Here is a 23168-nt window from a genome sequence, read left to right as displayed (position 1 = left end):
AATAAATTATAATGAAAACAACAAATACATTTCTATTAATTTGCTTCATTTGTTTGCAACTTCAGAGTTTTTTTTTAAGTTCAATAATATATATCACATGCTGCATTGTTATAATTGGCCAAAGCCAAAATTGCAAAACATCAAAGTCACATAAAATTCACATGAAAGTCACAATGCAAAATTTCACTGGAAGTCGCACGACTTTGGGGACCCAGCAGTTTGAACCGAGCCTTAATGTTTGAAGCATACAAAATAGCATAACAAATTAATCCCAATCTAATAAAATAACTTCTGAAAATATGGACCGATTCGGAACAACGACTTTATACAAAACAAATTCTGAAAACGAATCACTCTAGCATAATGAATATGACAAAACCTAATGATTGACTTGACATAAGAATCCGAAGCAAAACTATTTTTTTTGGCCTGCACATCTCTAGGGTTAAAGTGATTGTAAAGTTTCCTCTTTTTCTATTAAAATAAACATATTATACTTGCCTGTTCTATGCAGTAGTATGCCCTTCCCTCCTGCTGAGTGCCCCCACAGCAAGCAGTTTGCTATGGGGGCACCAGAACCGTGTGACAGCTCCCTGTGTCCATTCAGACACAGAAGATATATAAGTGCTCTCACCAGTAAGTATTGATAGAAAAGGTACCTTTATTCTAATACTATGAATTTAAGGCCATATGGCAAAGAAAAAGGAGGAGGGGCAAGAAGGGTTTTCTTGGTACCATCAAAAGCAGTGACAATCACATAAAATCTGAAAAAAAACTTTATTATAGTATATGAAAGAGAAAAAAAATGTATATGTAAAGATACACAATTACAATACAATAAGATCAAGGATCAAATTAACCCATTATATAGGCTTAATTGTAACTATAGTGTTTACCTATGCTATTAAGCACTATATATAGTTTAGTTGGTGTGCAGTTAGCTAATACTCATACTCGACATGTTTCACGGTTTGAACGGCTTCCTCAGGAGCTCAAGAAATGGGAGGACAATAATCCTACAAAACAGAATATGTATACACAAGTATACAATTAGTAAAATGTGCAAAGACACTTGTTGAATGCAATTTTAACATCTGTGTGTAATCACCAGAGTGCTTACCCTGGTTATCAGGTACATAACAGATGGGAAACCCAATTACCCGGAGGTCACGAGATTCCCCCCTGGGCGAGTGTGGGAGCAGGCAAAGAAGCCTGAATATAATAGCAATATTTAATTTGATGTCATATTTACTATCATGGTAAGTAAATGATACTAAATATATACCGTATATTTCTGATGCAACATAGTAAGATAAAGAAGGATCTTAATTCTATATGTACCAAGTGCTACGTACCAAGTGCTAATGATGATAATTATCAATGGGAGAACCCATTAATTTAAAGTGGCTGCTGAATGGGAATCCCAAGCGCAGATTCAAGGCCTGGGATGGGTAAACTGTATCCAAAAGATGGGAGTCCCTATAAAATCTATGCTATTCTATTCACATAGCCCTTGGTGGCATCTTTGCCTGCTCCCTCACTCGTCCAGGGAGGAATCTTGTGACCTCCAGTTAATTGGGTTTCCCCATCTGGGATGTATCTGATAACCAGGGTAAGCACTCTGGGGATTACCACATGCTGTTAAAATTGCATTCAACAAGTGTCTTTGCACATTTTACTAATTGTATACTTGTGTATCTATATTCTATTTTGTAGGATTATTGTCCTCCCAATTCTTGAGCTCCTGAGAAAGTGCTTTAAACCATGAAACATGTCGAGTATGAGTATTGGCTAACTGTGCACACCAACTAAACTATATGTGGTGCTTAATAGCATGGGTAAACACTATAGTTACAGTTAAGCCTCAATAATGGGTTAATTTTATCCTTGATCTAATTGTATTGTAATTGTGTATCTTTACAAATATATTTTTTTCGTTTTCATATATTATAATAAAGTCTTTTTCTGATTTTATGTGACTGGCAATGCTTTTGATGGTACCATGAAAGTGCTGCCCCTCCTCCTTTTAACCTTGCCTTATGCCCTTAAATTCATTCACAAAGCTTTGGTTCGACCCCGCCCCCTTCCTCCTCATTGGCTAACTGAGTTTGACAGCAGCCAGAGACAATGGTGCCGCTGCTGTGTCTTAGCCAATCAGAAGAGTCCTGGAGGTCTGAAACATTTGTGGACATCTCTGGTTAGAGGGGGCTCAGGTAAGTATTAGGGGAGCTAAAGGGGGCTGCTGCACACAGAAGGCTTATTGTCTTAATGCATAGAATGTTTTAAGATAAAAAAAACTTCTGCCTTTACAACCACTTTAACAGCTGCCTACCGCTGTTTTTTTAGGTGCTTATAAAAATAAAATAAAAACGACACAGTGAAAAGTAAGTGTGGTGTATCATTTTTGTGTTCTGTCAATGCAGCCACCATGGTGCCATATTGCCAATTGCTATTGCTGGCTCCTCTTTACAAGATCTCATTGTATAGATATTATAGTTGGGCAGGCTTGCATGTGTAGCATTCAAAGTTGGGTTAGGTTGGGTCTTGGTGGGCTGCTGGTATAGGTTTCAGACACTGAATTGGCTGTGGGATTTGAGAACCATTCCCTCCAGATCTCTACAAAAGGACTAGAAGGAGCACTGCTTAGACCCAGAAAGTCATATTGCCTGTCTACCATGACAGCCAGCCAATAGATTACAAGGGGCAGAACAGCAATCCAAGATATGCTTAATGTTAATATCATACTTGGATCTGCATAAGAGGAATATCACTAGTAGAGATCATTATGGTGCTGAGCATATCAAATAAGGAAAAATACATCTTTCTAACCAGAACTCTATGTGCACTATATTTGGTCATGTATCATCAAATGTTTCTAAAAAATAAAATGTTATTTTATCATGCACAATACCACTAATAAAATGAGCCCTCCTAAACAGATGTCACAATCTCACAGAAATGCAAAAAAGAGTAAAGCCTCGGTTCACACTTGTGCGACTTTGGGTATAGAAAGTCACATGACAAGTCGCAGACTATTAATTTCAATGGAACCTGCTCATATCTATGCGACTTAAAGTCACAGCAACTTTGAAAGGTTTCCTGAACTACTCTGATGCGACTTGAGAGCCAGACCATGTAAGAGTCACACTCCAAAGTCGCACTCAATATTGGCCAACGTTGGAGTCGCACAAGTGTAAGTAAAAGTAAGTACATCGGTAATGAACTGTTCACCAGCTGTTTTCTCCCGGAATTAACAACCACAGTTACAGATTTTGCATAAAATAGATGAATGCATTGTGTTTTTAGAGTTTATAGCTATTATGTTACCTTGAACTTTAACACATGCTAAGTCACTCCTGCTGCTGTTCTTGCTGATAGGTATTGCCAATGCAACCACAGACGCACAGTACTCACGCCCTCCCACTAGCTGATCGAAGGAAGTGGATGTAACCTTCCTACTTAACTTCATATTCTCCACCTACAATTTAAAGCAGTATATAAGCCACACGTGTATAGTATTTGTATTACTTTTCCCATTTTGTCCCTCAAATGCAATGTTTTAATTTCTCATTTATTTAGTCTATTTAAAAAGCACCTCTTAGCAACTCAAATATGATAAATATGTACAGAAAACCTCTCAATATACCCAGATACCCATGTTCATAGATGAGATATATGTCACCAACACACCAAAATGCTCACTAAAAGCTTATGCGTGTGAAACAATGGGTGTCCTTGGAACTGAAACGTATAGTGCATTACCAAAAAAATGTTTAATAAAAATATTACAGCAATGTTTATACTCACATACAAACATGGTTAACAAGCATATCAAAGCATCAGCAAAAGCAACCGGTGTGTCTAGGTCTATAGTGAGACGTGAGAACCGAAGCTGTTGGAGGACCAGACGGTATTGCAAGGAGTGTAACGCATTTCCAGGGAGAACCCTCTTCTTCAGAGCCAAAGCGATGAATCATCATTGGCTCTGAAGAAGAGGGTTCTCCCTTGAAACGCGTTAACCTCCTTGCAATACCATCTGGTCCTCCAACATCTTCCGTTCACACTATAGACCTAGAGATACCGGTTACTATTGCTGATGCTTTGATATGCTTGTTAACCATGTTTTTATGTGAGTATAAACATTGCTGTAATACTTTTATTAACCACCTGAGGCCAGCGCTATAGCCGAATGACGTCCGCCCCTTTCCTCGTTCCCCGCGCGCGCTCCCGAGCGCGCAGCTGGGAAACTGTGCTGGCCGTGTCCCTTGGACACAGCCAATCACAGATCGCCGTGAACGGCCAATCGGAGTGGCCGTTTGGTAGGCGATCTGTGCGGCCAATGAGAGATGATCTCATATGTAAACATATGAGATCATTTCTCATTGCCGGCTCTCACAGAGACGGCGTCCTCTCAGGGAGAGAGGAGACCGATCTGTGTCTCTTGTACATAGGGACACAGATCGGTCACCTCCCCCAGTCACCCCCCTTCCCCCCACAGTTAAAACACTATGCAGGGTGCACATTGAACCCCTTACTCACCCCCTAGTGTTAACCCATTCAATGCCAGTCACATTTATACAGTAATTAGTGCATATTTATAGCACTGATCGCAGTATAAATGTGAATGGTGCCAAAAATGTGTCAAAAGTGTCCGATGTGTCCGCCATAATGTCGCAGTCCCAATAAAAATCGCAGATCACCGCCATTACTAGTAAAAAAATAATAATAACAAATAATAATTCTGTCCCCTATTTTGTAGGCGCTATAACTTTTGCGCAAACCAGTCGCTTATTGACATTTTTTTTTTTTTTTACCAAAAATATGTAGAAGAATATGTATCGGCCTAGACTGAAAGAAAAAAAAATTTAAAAAAAAAAAAAATTGGGATATTTATTATAGCAACAAGTAAAAAATATTGTATTTTTTTTTCAAAATTGTCGTACTTTTTTGTTTATAGCGCAAAAAATAAAAACCGCAGAGGTGATCAAATACCACCAAAAGAAAGCTCTACTTGTGGGGAAAAAAGGATGTCAATTTTGTTTGGGAAACATGTCGCACGACCGTGCAATTGTCAGTTAAAGCGACTCAGTGCCGGAAGCTGAAATTTCACCTGGGCAGGAGGGGGGTATATGTGCCCAGTAAGCAAGTGGTTAATATTATTTTTGGTAATGCACAATGTCGGTGCACCCTCCTTTCTCTCTTTCATATAACACAGTCTGTCACTTGTATTAACACAACAGTTTTTGTTTTCTAGGTCTCCCCTGTAACTTAAAGTGAAACTTCGCACTCCCAATCAACGTTGATTATGTTTAATCCTCATACTGCTAGCATTAGTACATAGATATGAACGTAAATAATATTTTCCTTTTTTAACCTTTTAAAGTGTTTTTCTCAGTTAGGTATACACTCTTCTGCATGCATTCGTGAGCTAAAGGACAGATGGATTCCAGGAAGTAAATGCCACATTAATCACCTGCCCTTACTCAAGATGGCGGCAGCCAGAAATGTTTGTTTCTCAACAAAATAAAGCATATGGACATGGGTGAATGGTGAGTTTTTTTTTTAAATAAAATAATTAAATAGTGTTTTTCATTTTGGGTGCTCAGATGCAGTGAAGATCTGCTTTAATTTTATTGCCAGCTGATCTACTAAAAGGTAGCTGGCAATAAGATTGAACTCCATAAAAAAAGCCAACCTATCCAGCAAAATAGGCTGTTACAGGGGGTGGACAAACCATATACTGCTGTAGACGTGCGCATAAAGGTCTGCTTTTATTCACATTGCTTAAAGCGGAACTAAACCCTGCTATCCTTTTCAGCCAAGGAAGCTGCCATCTCAGCCTCTGTTTGATCTTCAACTGCCATGGTGCTACACATGTGATCAGTTATGATTCCAGCCATATGATGGTATGGTTGAGAGCACAAATAAATGTGACAGTTACCATTACCAGCATTCCTGGAATGTAACTGTTTTTGAAACGGTTAAATCGATGAGTTTATTTTTGCTTTAAAATGGAACTAAAAAAAATGCGAGCAGGCAGCCTCTTATTGGAGGAGAAACATAAAATGTCTCTTCTTCAATAAAATAAACTTACATGATTGTTCATAGTTCTTTGCAATTCAGTTTACATTCCAACTTAGGCCTCTTACACACGGACGGACTGGCCGCTGAAAACGGTCCACCGGACCGTTTTCAGCGGACATGTCTGCCCGGAGATTTCTGTCTGATGGTTGTACACACCATCAAACAGAAATCCGCGCGGACACGATACGCGGTGACGTGGCCGCGCCGTCGCCGCGACGATGACGCGGCTACGTGCGCGGCCCTGGAAGTTCAATGCTTCCACGCATGCGTCGAATCACTTCGACGCATGCGAGGGCTTATGGCCAATCGGACATGTCCGGTGAGTCTGTACAGACGACCGAACATGTATGACGGACAGGCTTCCAGCGGACATGTTTCTTAGCATGCTAGGAAACATTTGTCCGCTGGAAACCTGTCCGATCCGCCGGAAAATTGTCCGGACGGACGTACAGACGACCGAACATGTCCGCTGAAACTTGTCAGCGGACCAGTTTCAGCGGACATGTTCGGTCGTGTGTACGGGGCCTAAGTGTGTGCTGGGATGACTGTACTCTGGGCAAAACACAGGCACCAGAAAAAGCTGGAGGAAAAGATTCCCGTGCCGGCCAGGGACCTTCAACCATTGAAGCAGAGTTAAGTATTGCAGACTTTGGTTCTGCTTTAAAGCATTTTTGTAATAGAAAGTACCACTTTTTTTTATTGTGAATGGTCCAGAGAAGTTTTGTGCATACCTTTTCCAAATAGATCCAGAAGGTGGTAAGGGGAAGGCTAAAAAAAATGTATTAGGGTAATTGTGAATGTGAAATTGAAACTGGACTTTAATGGCACGACAACTGAGGTATTCTTATAAATGTTATGATTTTATTAGAATTTACAAAAACATAAAAAAAATTACATTAATACCATCATATAATTTATTAATAAATAATAATGTGAGTTACTGGTGTCACTATCAGCCCTCATAAATGGGTTATAACCTCCAAGTATACACAACAATGAGTATGTAAAACAGGTCCCTGTTTCCCAAGATACCCAAAAAAGATGGGAAGAAGATGTCCAGTTCATAGTCCCACTCGACATGTTTTGCAACAGGTGTGCTTCTTCAGGAACTTAGGGGTTAAAATTGGTTTTCTAACATATATGATACTATAGTAGGGCATGTAGGGAGGAGGCAACCAAACAAGAGAGACCTGTGTGGCTGCTCTGCTGGCGCACTTTAGACCTTGCTTGGGAGGAAGAGGCACACTATAGAAGGACACCTTTCTGGATGCCCACAAACAAAAGGTCCTTTTTTGGGTATTTCCAGAACATTAGAGAGGCTCATCTGGAAGGATACCCTCTTTCAGACAAGGACCAAGGCTTCCTGGACACTACTCATAGGACTAATGCCTATATAAATATACTCTATATCCAGTGCTAAATTATAAGCTACGCATTTAACTAAAAGGATACTAAATCCACACCTTTGTTGACAAGTGGATACCTACCTGTTTATTCTTAGGCAGAAACGCCTTTAATATATAAGTGCATCCCCATATCCATCCTTGGGGGGACTTGGGTTGGCCTAAATGCCCTACTATTGCATCATATACATTAAAAAAATGTTTTAACCCTTAAGCTCCTGAAGAAGCACGCCTGTCACGAAACATGTCGAGCAGGACTATGAACTGGACATCACTTCCCCTCTAAGCAGCCATTATTGGGTGTCTTGGGAAACAGGGACTTGTTTTTCATACTCGTTGTGTATACTTGGGGTTTCTAACCCATTTATGAGGGCTGATGGTGACACCAGTAATGCACATTATTGTTTATTAAGAAATTGAGTGATAGTACCAATGTAACATTTTTAATCTTTTTGTAAATTCTAATAAAATAATTACATTTTTTAAGGATACCTGAGTTGTAGTGCCATTAAAGTCCCATTTCTTTTCACATTCACAATTACCATATCAATTACCATATCATTAAGGACGAGGCATGTTCAATTTAGCTATGTGTGCAGTTCCACTTTGCGCTGACATATATTTCTTGGGTTATTTTTATTATGCCAGAAAGTTCCACAGCTCAGATTGACAGTTCCATGTTGTGTACAGTAAAGAATAGAATTGCTTACTCTCCCCTTCCTCCTCCTCATTCACACATGAGGTGAAGCCTGCGGATGAGCCATATTTTTACTCCCCCCCTTCAACCGCTCCCCCTTTAGCTGCAGAGGCAGCAGTCAAGGGTGTGCACATGCTTTGATTTGAGGTCACGGTCATAGCGCCTGACAAACACAACCCGTTCAGAATAGAGCCATTCTACAAGTGCCCCTCAGGCATGTGCAATGCATGTGGTTGAGGTGTGGTAGTGTAGGTTTCAAGTGGTTAATGCAGGTGATGAAGATTCAATATAATGCCTCCTTACTGTATAACTAATGCTCTCTGAAGAGCTATATGTATATGAATCGCTCTTTAGAGATCAAAGCTAGTTTGAACGGGCCCTCGCAGAAAGCCTTGCATCCTTTTCACTGAATACAAGGCTTTTTGTGAATTGGTGAGAAGGGGTCCTGTGGATCTCTCCTCTGATGTCATAGGCAGATCAAAGGTCACCACATTGATCGAGCTATGAATGAAATAGTATTTACAATGTAATAATACATTGTTATAGTGTATTATTCATTGAAAATTGCCGACTATCTGCAAGTGTCATTCTAGTGAGGAATGGCTATATTTTGACAGTTGCTCCTGCTATGTACTACATAGTAATTCCAAGCTTTCAGTTTAATGGTTAACAATGGCCTATAATAGAAGGAGGGAAGTGTAGGCAGCAGGGGAGAATCAGGACGTAGGAGGTATGCCCTGGAAAGTTTCTTGATGTTTTTTAGAGCATACAGTGGGGATCGAAAGTTTGGGCACCTCAGGTAAAAATTTGTATTAATGTGCATAACGTAGCCAAGGAAAGAAGGGAAAAATCTCCAAAAGGCATCAAATTACAGACTAGACATTCTTATAATATGTGAAAAAAAAGTTAGATTTTATTTCCATCATTTACACTATCAATATTACAGAAAACAAAAAAATGGTGTGTGCAAAAGTTTGGGCACCCTGCAGAGTTAATATCTTGTACTACCCCCTTTGGCAAGTATCACAGCTTGTAAACGCTTTTTGTAGCCAGCCAAGGGTCTTTAAATTCTTGTTTGAGGTATCTTTGCCCATTCTTCCTTACAAAAGTCTTTCAGTTCTTTGAGATTTCTGGGCTGTCTGTCACGCACTGCTCTTTTAATTATGTTGAGGTCAGGAGATTGTGAAGGCCATGGCAAAACCTTCAGTTTACGCCTCTTGATGTACTCCCCCGTGGATTTTGAGGTGTGTTTAGGATCATTATCCATTTGAAGAAGCCATCCTCTCTTTAACTTCAGCTTTTTCACAGATGGCATCAAGTTACTATCCAAAATTTGCTGAAATTTTATTGAATCCATTTTTCCTTCTACTCGTGAAATGTTCCCTGTGCCACTGGCTGCAATACAACCCCAAAGCATGATTGATCCACTCCCATGCTTAACAGTTGGACAGAGGTTCTTTTCATTAAATTCTGTGCCCTTTCTTTTCCAAACGTACCTTTGCTCATTCCAGCCAAAAAGTTCTATTTTAACCTCATCGGTCCACAGAACTTGTTTCCAAAATGCATCAGGCTTGTCTATATGTTCATTTGCAAAGTTCAAACGCTGATTTTTGTGATGAGGACGTAGAAGAGGTTTTCTTCTGATGACTCTTCAATGAAGACCATATTTGTACAAGTATCTCTTTATAGTGGAATAGTGTACCACAACTCCAGTGTCTGCCAGATTTTTCTGGAGGGATCTTGCAGTCAAACGTGGGTTTTGAATTGCTTTTCTCACAATCCTGCGAGCTGTTCTGTCTGATTTTTTGCTTGGTCTTCCAGATCTTGCTTTAACTTCCACTGTTCCTGATGACTGCCATTTCTTAATTACATTCCGAACAGAGGATATTGACATCTGAAAAGGCTTTGCTATCTTCTTATAGCCTTCTCCAGCTTTGTGAGTGTCAACTATTTTCAGTTTCAGTTTTCTAGACAACTGCTTAGAAGAACCCATGGTGCTGATTGTTGGGGCAAGGTCAGATGAGTCTGGGCATTTAAAACCTTTGAGATTGACATCACCTGGTCTTCCCAGACGATGATTGAGAACAATCCATGACACTGGCAGGTCTCAGCTTTGCAAAGGGGGCAGTGCATGCTATCAATTCTGCAGGGTGCCCAAACTTTTGCAGACGCCACTTTTTTCTGTAATTTTGAAAGTGTAAATGATGGAAATAAAATATAACTTTTTTTGACATATTATAAAAATGTCTAATCTGTAATTTGATTCTTTTGAATGTGCGTCTGTACCCAGGGATTGGCAAGAAAATCTTGCCAGTAATCCCAAAGTTTTTTTTCCGACTGGATTCTCATCTGTGTGTACAGGGTTTTAGGTTTTCAAGTGATTTGAGACCAAATTTAAAACTACACTCCCATCCAAGACTACCCTGTCCACACTTTGAACAGTATGTAAAATCTATCACAAAATGGCTGTGTGCATAAACCTTTACAGCTACAATTGATGTGACCCAGCTCCTATGTCTTTATATCAGTCAGTTTAGACTATATGTACTCACCGGGTTTTCTTTTTCCTTTTCCCAGAAATACACAAAATACTGGAAGGCTTCACCAAGGTCTTCAATGTTTAATGTTAAAGTGTTACGACCATGAGCTTGAAGGGTTATATTAGGTGGAATTAGGATCGCTATCAAAAAAAGAAAAAAGACATTTACTATATATTCATAAATCAATTCTCTTGTATCACTAATGAGAAACTTCAGCAAATTGCAAGCTGATCTAAGTCTTTCAAATACTTAAATCGCAACTCCAGGCAACTAAAATATATTCCTTGAAGTGGGGCTGTGTCTGCACTGTAAGGGTTAATTGCTATTTTGGGTTTAGATCAGGGGTCTCCAAACTTTCTAAACAAAGGGCCAGTTTATTGTCCTTCAGACCTTAGGGGGGGTCGGACTGTGGCCATTGGTAGTAGAAAAGGTCCCAATGACAGTGGGAAAAAGATTAGATTCATGCTCATTTTGTCTAGGGGAATCGGCTAGTTTTTTTTAAAAACGAAGCAGTACTTACCGTTTTAGAGAGCTATCTTCTCCGCCGCTTCCGGGTATGGTCTTCGGGTCTGGGCATTCCTTCTTGATTGACAGGCTTCCGACAGGCTTCCGACGGTCGCATCTATCGCGTCGCGATTTTCCGAAAGTAGCCAAACGTCGGTGCGCAGGCTCCGTATAACGCCGCACCGACGTTCGGCTTCTTTCGGCTACTCGTGACGCGATAGATGCGACCGTCGGAAGCCTGTTGGAAGCCTGTCAATCAAGAAGGAACGCCCAGACCCGAAGACCATACCCGGAAGCGGCGGAGAAGATCGCTCTCTAAAGCGGTAAGTACTGCTTCGTTTTTAAAAAAACTAGCCGATTCCCCTAGACAAAAGGAGCATGAATCTAATCTTAAAAAAAAATTTGCGGGTGAACCTCCACTTTAAAGTCAGATGGATGTAGGACCGATGTCGCAGAGCAAAGTAGGATGAAAGTCGTACTACTGTTGTGCAGTATAGTGTGAACCCAGCCTTATCCTGCAAGGCTAATTAAAAACACCTGAACATATTCAAAAATACGGGGGTTTGGTCACACTATATGGTCATATAGTGCTAAGCCCACCTACTGCAACAAAGTACCCCGAATTAGTGGGTCATAACCTGTTAATAATAGAATGAAAGAACCTAGGGCCAAATTCTCAAAAGAGATACGCAGACTTAACTCCATTTTTCTAAATTTACACGGCACGTATATTTGCGCACGATCGTCAAAACGACTTAAGCAAACATTTCCGTATTTTCAGCCGTACTTAAATTAGTTACACCTGCGCATTCCCGGGCGCAAATTACGCTAGGCTCGCCGCTGTTTTTGATAGGCAAAGATGCAAATGAGGGAGTTAGGGCGATTCTCAGAATTAAGTGTGTGTGCCGTATTTTCCGCCCTGTGCGCACCTGTTAGTTTTTCTGACTAAATTTCCACATTATAAAACCAGCCCTAATTTTACACATGCTGTGGAAGGGTTTGCTGAAGGTAGTGACTATAGGTTAGAGCTCTAGTTGTGAAGGTTATTTGTTGAAAAATGCCAGGACCAGCGATGATTTTGACGGCACTTGCTGCCTTACAGGCACAAAGGAGGAGGAGGGCACAGAGGAGGAGGATGAGGGCACAGGCGCGTGTTTATCGTCCACGGCGTGATATTTGGCAAATGCCAGCTTATGAGGTGATTGGCAACTACCGTTTTGATAGGGAGGCCATCCTGGAGATCACCCAACTCCTTCATGAGGATCTAATCGCCCCAACCCTACGTTCCCATGCCCTGACACCTCTTGAAAAAGTGATGGCAACCCTCCATTTTTTAGCGAGTGGCTCATTCCAGCAAGCATCTGGAGGTGTGGCTGGGATGGTGCAGTCAACCATGAGCAAATGTGTCCATCAGGTGGTCCCTGCCATACTGCGGCGCATGAGCAACCAGTTTGTCATGCCCACCCAGGAGGACCAGCGTGTGCAAGCCATGACAGACTTTTATAATATTGCTGGCTTTCCTAAGACCATCGGGGCGATAGACTGCACCCATGTGGCACTACAGCCCCCCCATGATACTGAACACCTGTTCAGAAATAGGAAAGGCTGGCATTCGATAAATGTACAGGTTATCGTAGATGCACATGGCCTCATCTGGCACGTTTGTGCCAAGTTTCCAGGCTCGTGCCATGATAGTTACATCCTAAGGCAGACCAAGATCTACAGAGACTTTGAGATGAACGTTTATGGAGACAGCTGGCTGATTGGTGAGTGACATTGGTGTCAGGTATGCCCCCCCCCCCATGATGCAGACATCACAAGGGGCACATGCATGACTAATATCCTCCTGTCTTTTCCCTTACAGGTGACTCAGGATATGCGTTGGGACCCCACCTGATGACCCCCTTTAGGAACCCCCAAACACCCGGAGAACGGAAATTCAATGAGGTGCACATCCAGACCCGGGCTATAGTAGAGCGGACTTTTGGCCTTCTAAAGTCAAGATTTAGATGCCTTGACAAGACTGGGGGTACACTATTGTATTCCCCAGACTTTGTATGCCAAATTATTGGGGCATGTTGCATCCTGCACAATTTTGCTTTAAGAAGGGGCATGTATGTGGAGATATGTCCTGACCTAACCCCCCACCCAGGCAATCCCCCCCCCCAAACCCCTCTACCCGGTCTGCTGAGGGCCAGGCAATAAGGAGACAACTGTCTGAAGGCATCTTTGCCCAGTAAATGGATCCTAATTATCTTTTTGTTTTTGCTTTGCCCAGAACAAATCACAGAGATTATGTGACCTTTAAATCTTTACTTTGCAAAATAAATGCACATTACTTATATGCCAATGAGAATGTTTTTTTTTTGTTACAAAACGCACATTAATTATCTCACAATGAGAATGCATGAATGCACGTCACTGTGGTCCCTAGCACAGACACATCACATGCACATCGAATTGGATTAGATCCAAGTACCCCCCCCCCCTTTGGTACTTGGGAGCAGTAACGCCCCGCCACGGCTCCAATTATGTCACTGTGCATTCATACACCATTCAGGAACCTAGGATGACTTCTCCCTGGTCCTGGGGATCCCTACTCCACCAAAACTGAGGGTGACACCCTTATGTTTTCAGGAATGCCACCCCCCCACATTCACACATCATTCACACACATAAACCAAATCATAAGTACAGTATAAAAAAAAAAAAAAGTACCCCTGCAAATTAAGGATGTTGCCGAGTGCTCCTTCTGGGCTGCCCACGGCCACGGCCACGGGGACGGCCACGGCCGACTGGGGGATCTTCACGGGGGGGGTCTGTGCAGGGGAGGGAGTATTTTCAGGGGGGGGGGACTGTGCAGGGGAGGGAGTATTTTCAGGGGGGGGGACTGTGCAGGGGAGGGAGTATTTTGAGGGGTGGGGGACTGTACAGGGGAGGAAGCAGCCTCCCCTGGTGTCTGTCCTCCTGCTGGCCTTCCCTCCAAGGCAACGGCTATCCTTGTCAGACAGGAAGTAATGTCAGCCGTATTGGCCTGCACAGCCCGGGTATTGGCCTGCACAGCCTGGGTGAGGGCAGTCACCTCCTGGGCCACACCTGTTGTGGCGTTCCTCAGGTCCCACAAACAGGTGATGACCCCCACGGAGTTGGTGGCCACGTCACCCAGTGACTCCCTCATTGCACCCAGGCTGCGCTCCACCTTGGTCATTGTTTTTTGTATTGCAGACAGACTGCGGGTCTGCCGGACATTGTCCCTCAACAGACTGACCGGCAGACGCACCAACCCCCCCTGTTTTCCGGGGTCGGCCTCCTACTTGCCCCTGAGGCTTGTGGCCTTGGAGGAGGAGTTGGAGTGAGCCATGGGTGCTGCTGCATGTTGGAGGAGGGTTGGAAGGGGCGACCCATGATGGTGGCCTGACTGCTGGGCGCCTGTGGGGTTCCCTCAGGGGATGATTCAAAGGTCATATCTTGGCCCATCATTATTTCCTGCCCAATCAGAATATTGTCATCTTCCTCCCCCTCATCCTCCTCCCACTCAACATCCAAATTAGGGGAGTTGTGGGCACTCCCCTCCCATGGCGAATCCTGCCCTTCTTGGGACTCTGCATGAGCCTGTCTTGGGGGTGGTGCAGCAGCCTGCCCTGATGGGCCAGCAACCTCCTGACCTGATGGGCCAGCAACCTCCTGACCTGATGGGCCAGCAACCTCCTGACCTGATGGGCCAGCCACCTCCTGACCTGATGGGGCTGCCACCTCCTGGGCTGATGGGGCTGCCACCTCCTGGGCTGATGGGGCTGCAACCTCCTGGGCTGATGGGGCTGCAACCTCCTGGGCTGATGGGGCTGCAACCTCCTGGCCATCTGGGGAGGACACAAAACAATCACAGGTTGTTGGATCCACACACTTGGCACATCTTCCCTTCCCCCACCCACACATGCTAATCACCAGATAGAAATTCCAAAAAATTACCTGTCCTCATAAGAGGATCATTGTCAAAGCCAGGCAGGCCCACCACCTGCTGTGGGTGGAAACACTGGGCCACTGCCCATTCCTCCTCACTCATCCTGACTGGGCAGGGTCCCCCTCCTCCAGTGCCCCTGGTATGGGCATGCAGCGTTGCCAGCTTGTTCCGGGACACGCTCCTCAAGTCATTTTTTTTTTTTTGAACTCCTGCGATGGTCCTGGTCTCCCCCCCCCCCCCCCGCCGCATTGATCCGATCGGTGATCTTTTGAAGGATCTCCTTCCTCCTGGCCGGGGTGGTGTTGTGGCTCTCAGGGCCATGGAGAAATCGCCCAAATTTAATGACGCCCTGAGCAAGTATATGCTTCTCTGCCAGGGTAAAATTAAGCTTCCTGCGCTTGGGAGCCATGACAGACAACACCCAGCAACAGGGAACTCACCCAAAAAACAAACACTTATCAAAAACAATCAGGCAAAAAAGGAAAACAAATAACAAACACTTATCAAAAACAATCAGGCAAAAAAGGAAAACAAATAACAAACACTTATCAAAAACAATCAGGCAAAAAAGGAAAACAAATAACAAACACTTATCAAAAACAATCAGGCAAAAAAGAAAACAAATAACAAACACTTATCAAAAACAATCAGGCAAAAAAGAAAAACAAATAACAAACACTTATCAAAAACAATCAGGCAAAAAAGGAAAACAAAAAACAAACACTTATCAAAAACAAACACCAACTATACCCTCCAACTCCACAAACACTTTTCTCACAAACAAATCTTACCAACAAACACTGACAAACGTTCAAAGCAGAAGCAACTTGCTTTAGGAAGGGAACACAGGGAAATACTTTTGCAATTGAAGTCTGTTTGACTGGGGCTATTTAGACACAGGGTGATCTTCAAACTAAGTACGCTTGGCCTTTTACCTATCTCACTGATTGCGCTGACAAAAGTTCTGCACATGCGCAGTGAGGTCCAGATTCGTGCGCGCATGCGCAGTACGGCCGGCACTTCATTTGCATGGGGTCACGGCTCATTACAATGAAGCACGCCCACTTCATTCCCACTTGCCATAACCACGCCTTACGCATTGAAACTTAAGTTAAGGATGGCGCAATTTTGTGCACAAATGCACTGAGAATACGGTACTTACGACACCAACTTAGGGCGCCGTAACTTAAATGACATAAGTTAGATAATCCTAAATTTACACATGTTTTTGAGAATTTGGCCCCTAGTGTCTCAACCTTGGGAGATAAACTCCTCTATATGGGAGAACTGAAGGGATTCCTCCTATGCACTGGTACTTTGTCGCAGTAAGTGGGCTTAACACTATATGACCATATAGTGTGACCAAACCCCCGTATTTTTGAATGTTTAGGTGTTTTTAATTAGTCTTACAGGATAAATGTAATTTTTGCATGTGTGCGCTATAATCTGTTTTGTACTGTCTTTGGTCTTATAGCAGCACCATCTTAGATGTATAGCATTTATTTGGGTGTGCCCCACAAGTATGTCTTTGTATTGGAAGAAAATGTACCCCATCGTTAGTGTCATTCCACCCAATTGATGGTGTTATTTGGAGGAATTGTGCCTCATTGATGGTGTCATTGGGAATAATTGTGCCTTTGCATTGGTGTAAGTGGGTGCGGAATTATTATTACCCATTGTTGGTATCAGTGGATGAAATAGTGCCCCAAGAACCAGATAAAAGCAAGCAAAGGACCACATCTGGCCCTTTGGCCACAGTTTGGAGACCACTGGTGTAGGGGAACAATGAAAGAAGATTTCCTTATCGAACCTTCTGCTTCTCCCTGCTGCTAAGCCAGTCCCTAGAGCTTAATTTCCTTCATGCTCCAGCAGTCTAGAATCCCGAAGTCATCAAGAACAAAGCAGAGTTTATAACCCTGCAGAGTTGGACTTTAAGCTGACCAAACATGCTACAATTTTAACTCAGACTTCGGGTAACCAGCCTTATAGAAAAACATTTATTATAAAATACATAAGCAACATACAGTATTTGATAGTTGCCACACCATAGTAAAAAATAAACCAAATGGACGTGTTGACACCAAGGTACAGGCCCCTGCCGGAGCGTGGGGTGCGGCATTTACAGGGGGAGCAGAAGATCAGGTAAGTAAAGCTGTTTCGCCACTCCCCTAGACAAAGGACACAGCCCCACTGCAAGAGATCATTTTAAATTTCTTCCGGAGTTGGACTTTAGGCTGACCAAACATGCTAAAATTTTAACACAGACTTCAGGTAACCAGCCTTATAGAAAAACATTTATTAAAAAATACATAAGCAACATACAGTATTTGATAGTTGCCACATATAAATAAACCAAATGTGCAGAACTGCAGGAAGCTAATAATGAAGTCTCCTTTTGCAGGGCTCTCTCACAGTTTATAGTGACCCTTACATTAAAAACAAAAAATGAAAAACAGATCTGCCTGTAAAAAAGGAGAGTGAATACTTACCTTTCTAATACTACCTTTCTTGCTGTCCGCTCTTTCAGAACAGCACTCCATTGAAAATAAATCATCCAGTGAAGTCTGATGGAAAACCAAAAATTCCAGGAGTGTAAAGGCCCGTACACACGTTCGGATATTCCGACAATTGTCCAATGGACATGTAATGACGGATAATCCGACGTCTGCATGCTCCATCGGACAATTGTTGTCGGAATTTCCGACAACAAATGTTGGATAGCCATGCTCTCAAATTGTCCGACAACAAATGTGTTCCGTCGGATTATCCGTTCGTGTGTACACAAATGCGTTGGACTAAAATACAAAGTACAAACACGCATGGTCCGAACTAATGCTAACCATCAGACAACATTAGCAGAAGTTGTCCAAAGGGTGGCGTTAAAGAGCTAAAAAACAATGTTGTTTCATGTATGTTGGCTGCCGTCTGTATGCAGAACAAGTTCACGTCCAATGCCCTTTGGACAAAAATCCACAGAACCCTGTACACATACGCCAAATGTCCACCAAAATCAGCCATTATAGTAGAAACCAGCTGACTTTTGGGTCTTGTGTACAGCTACTTGTCCGACAGAAGCTGATCTAATGACCGGCTTCTGTCAAACGCTGGAAAAACAGCAGCCGATCAACATCCGATCAGTGCTCTCAGGAAATCACCAGTGTGTTCTGGAGGAGGGGGGGTCCCCCTGTCAGAACACAATAGCATAGTGGGAAGATCGCTTAACGAAAACCGCATAATCTGTATAGAGACCTCCTCAGTTTTTTTTGTTCAGCCTGCTGGGTTGAATAAAAAAAAGGTAATGTGTATACCAGGCAGATGTGTGGTCCACTATCTCCTAAATCACAGTATCGCTGAGCTCGGTGCCACCTTGACGGGGAGAGAGAGCACATACAGTATGAAGGGGTTTGAATTGACTGGGAGTGTCCTAGAAACCTGCACATACTCCTTCCTATGTGTGGAAAGATTTTCCATTGTATGTTATTGTTAAGTTGATACCTTATTGCAAGTCTAGTTTGTTATGACAGCTTTGTAGTAGGTGAGATAAAATCAACATCTTACATTTTTAGTGACTGATATGAAGGAGAAATGGACATGTTGGGGCAGATCCTCAAAGAAATTACGCCGGCGTATCTGTTGATACGCCGCGTAATTTCAAATTTTGCTCGTCGTATCTTTGTTTTGGTATCCACCAAACAACATATGACGGCATGTGTGTTAGATCCGACAGGCGTACGCCTTAGTACGCCATCGGATCTAAGATGCAATTTTCCGGCGGCCGCTGGGTGGCGTTCACGTCGTAATCTGCGTCGAGTATGCAAATTAGCTTTTTCCGACGATCCACGAACGTACGAGCGGCCGTCGCATTCTTTTACGTCGTTTCCGTTCGGCTTTTTCCGGCGTATAGTTAAAGCTGCTATCTGGTGGCGTACTCAATGTTAAGTATGGCCGTCGTTCCCGCGTATAATTTTTAAAATTTTACGTTGTTTGCGTAAGTCGTCCGTGAATGGGGCTGGACGCCATTTACGTTCACGATGAAAACAATGACGTCCTTGCGACGTCATTTGGAGCAATGCACCCTGGGAGTTTTGACGGACGGGGCATGCGCAGTTCGTTCGGCGCGGGGACGCGCTTAATTTAAATGAAACACGCCCCCTACTCGCCGCATTTGAATTCCTCGCCCTTACGCCGCGAGAAATACACTACGCCGCCGTAACTCTTACATATGATTTAATCCCATGTTCACTTTATACTTTAAAAAGTTGCCACATATATGGTGGGTTGGGCTACAGGGATACCCTAGTGGCTCCAAAAGATAATAAAATGTACATTAATTCCCGTTACAGAGGACCTCTGAAAGCTGTGCCCAAAAATGCATATAGGGGGCAACCGACTAGTCACTAATATGCATTGTTTTATTTATTTATTTATTTTTTTCTCGTTTAAATTTGGACTTTTAAGGCAGCAGTTGAGCATGTAATACTTCTTTTTAGGCACTGTGTATATTTTCTATTTGCGATTTTTAATCACCTTTTCTGTGGTCTCCCTGCAGCTGATCTTTTCTCATTATTGGCTTACCATTCCTTGTTCTGCACTGCATCTCTGTGTGGATGTGTCCATTTTGGTAGAGGCAGTGCTTTGCTTCCTTATGTTGAAGCATGCAGAAATTTTTTAAATGTCATTTTTTCAAATGACAACATTTCCATTTTTTTTGCATTAACCACTACCCGACGGCCGTACGACTTTATACGGCCGCGGGGTGGTTCTGAATCCCTAACAGGCCGTAAAAAGACGGCTTGCGCGCGCATCCAGCGGCACGGGCGCGTGCGCGCGTCCGACAGCGGCGCGCGCGTGCTCGCCGCATCGCTGAGATGCCGATGCGAGTGCCTGGCGGCCGTGATGTCCGCCAGGGACTCGGGATCTGCGGCTACAGGGACAAGACGTGGAGCTCTGTGTGTAAACACAGAGATCCATGTCCTGTCAGGGGACAGAGGCGACCGATCTGTGTCCCTTGTACATAGGGACACAAATCGGTCACCTCCCCCAGTCACCCCCCCTCCACCTACAGTTAGAACACAATTTAGTGTACACATTTAACCCCTTCCTCACCCCCCTAGTGTTAACCCCTTCAATGCCAGTCACATTTATACAGTAATTAGTGCATATTTATAGCACTGATCGCTGTATAAATGTGAATGGCGCCAAAAATGTGTCAAAAGTGTCCAATGTGTCTGCCATAATGTCGCAGTCACGAAAAAAATGCAGACGCTTCTTGCGATTTTTTTTATTTTTTTTTATTTTTTATTTCCCAAAAATATGTAGAAGAATACGTATCGCCTAGACTGAGAAAAAAATGTTTTTTTAAAAAAAATTGGGCTATTTATTATAGCAACAAGTAAAAAATATTGTTTTTTTTTTCAAAATTGTCGCTCTATTTTTGTTTATAGAGCAAAAAATAAAAACCGCAGAGGCGATCAAATACCACCAAAAGAAAGCTCTATTTGTGGGGAAAAAAGGACGTAAATTTTGTTTGGGAGCCACGTCGCACGACCGCGCAATTGTCAGTTAAAGTGACGCAGTGCCACAAGCTGAAATTTCACCTGGTCAGGAAGGGGTATATGTGCCCAGTAAGGAAGTGGTTAAAGTCTAAATATAAGATTTTTTTTTTCAGTGTAAAAAATAATAAAATAAATAAAAATAAATAAGAAAACAAAAAAACATTTTTTTAAATCGCCCCGTCCCGATGAGCTCGCGCGCAGAAGCGAACTCATATGTGAGTAGCGCCCGCATATCAAAACGGTGTTAAAACTACACAAGTGAGGTGTCACCGCGATCGTTAGAGCGAGTGCAATAATTCTAGCCCTAGACCTACTCTGTAACTCAAAAGATGCAACCTATAGAATTTTTTAAACGTCGCCTATCGAGATTTTTAAGGGTAAAAGTTTGACGCCATGCCACGAGCGGGCGCAATTTTTAAGCGTGACATGTTGGGTATCATTTTACTCGGCGTAACATTATCTTTCACAATATATAAAAAAATTGGGCCAAATTTATTGTTGTCTCATTTTTTTATTAAAAAAAGTGAATTTTTTCCGCTTGTAAGACCGCTGCGCAAATACGGTGTGACAAAAAGTATTGCAATGACCGCCATTTTATTCATATTTAATGTTTTGGGTTTTAAGTAATTTTCTAGCAAAAAAAAATGCTTTAGTCTTGCAAACACCAAATCTGAAAAACACCTAAGGTCCTTAAAGCGGATGTGCCACAGGAACAAAATATTAAAAGTCAGCAGCTACAAATACTGCAGCTGCTGACTTTTAATATTAGGACACTTACCTGTCCTGGAGTCCAGCGCCGATCGCAGCAGAGCTCGAGCGATCGCTCGTCACTCTGCTGCTCCCCCCGCCATCCACGCTGAGGGAACCAGGAAGTGAAGCGCTGCGGCTTCACTGCCCGGTTCCCTACGGCGCATGCGCGAGTCGCGCTGCGCCCGCCGATTGGCTCACACGCTGTGTGCTGGGAGCCGAGTGTTCCCAGCACACAACGGGCGACAGACGGGATGTGACGGAATGCCCGTCTTTCGCCCGTATCGTGTGGCCGGAAGTGGGTGCAAATACCTGTCTTTAGACAGGTGTCTGCACCCCCCTCCCCCCTGAAAGGTGTCAAAAGTGACACCGGAGGGGGGGAGGGTTCCGATCAGCGGGACTCCACTTTAGGGTGGAGGACCGCTTTAAGTGGTTAAAACGTAGTTTTTGCCCACACACGATCATTTTTTACAACACGAAAAACGACACTTTTCAGAAGCCGAAAAACTTTTTTTTTCATGCCGAAAAACGACCGTGTGTACGCGGCATACGGATTATTTGGCATTGCCCACACATATTTTTAAAGCTGAACTCCAGGAATTAAGCAACATATGCTAGTTTAATATGTGTAAAAATAAAACAAACAATAAAATCAAGCGCTTTTTTTTTTTTTTTTTTTTTTTAATATGTGTTAAGTCCAATTACAATGTTGTCAGTATGGATGAACGAGTTTGGGCAGAACCACGCACATAATACTGTGTTCTGTTTTAATTAACTTCAATTACCTGCTAAAACTAGTTTGTACAGGACAGGGTGTTTATTAATGAGGTATAATTACAGGTTGCATAAAAACCGCCTAAATATAAATAAATATATAAATTAATAGCTGGCGTTTCATGCTACTAAATTAAAGAAATCAAAGAAAATTGTATGTATGTGTGTGTGTATATGTATATATATATATATATATATATATATATATATATATATACATATACATATACACAGTATCTTACAAAAGTGAGTACACCCCTCACATTTTTGTAATTATGTTATTATATCTTTTCATGTCACAACACTGAAGAAATTACACTTTGCTACAATGTTAAAGCGGTAGTTCACCCTCCTTCACCTCATTATTCCATTACTTTCGGCATCGTAGCGCGAGCTACGGTATGCCGGTCTTAAATTTTTAATCCCCGTACTCACTGTGCTATTGTTGATTGAAGAATCCGACTCCCGCGGGGAATGGGCGTGCCTATGGAGAGGGAGGATGATTGACGGCCGGCTCAGGCACGTCACGCTCCCCGAAGACAGCCGGAGTAGGTCTCGGCTATTCACAGCGCCTGCGCACAGGCTATGCGCAGGCGCCGTGAATAGCCAAGCCTATTTCGGCTATTTCCGGAGAAGCGTGACGTGCCAGGGCCGGCCGTCAATCACCTTCTCTCACCATAGGAACGCCCATTCCCCGGATTCTTCAATCAACGATAGCACAGTGAGTACGGGGATTAAACATTTAGGACCGGCATACCGTAGCTCGCGCTACGATGCCGAAAGTAATGGAATAATAAAAAAAAACATTTTTTTTTTTTTTAACAGGGTGAACCCCCGCTTTAAGTAGTGAGTGTGCAGCTTGAATAACAGTTACAATTTGCTGTATCCTCAAAATAACTCAAC

The 23168-nt window shown here is 42.9% G+C and overlaps 1 protein-coding gene across 1 annotated transcript in view; it reads right to left on the bottom strand.

The window, feature by feature from the left end:
• Positions 1-23168, bottom strand: part of IL20RB (interleukin 20 receptor subunit beta) — a 71807-nt gene that overhangs the window by 3727 nt on the left and 44912 nt on the right. The window contains exons 4-5 of the mRNA XM_040348718.1: positions 10737-10864; positions 3328-3478 (exon numbers count right to left, since the gene is read on the bottom strand). Of these exons, the coding sequence (XP_040204652.1) occupies positions 3328-3478; positions 10737-10864 (279 nt within the window). The remainder of the gene's footprint in view (positions 1-3327; positions 3479-10736; positions 10865-23168) is intronic.

This window comes from Rana temporaria, chromosome 4, assembly GCF_905171775.1.
Source record: "Rana temporaria chromosome 4, aRanTem1.1, whole genome shotgun sequence".
Taxonomy (NCBI): Eukaryota; Metazoa; Chordata; class Amphibia; order Anura; family Ranidae; genus Rana; species Rana temporaria.
Note: the sequence above shows the minus strand (reverse complement) of the source record. Positions and strands in the feature narration are given on the sequence as shown.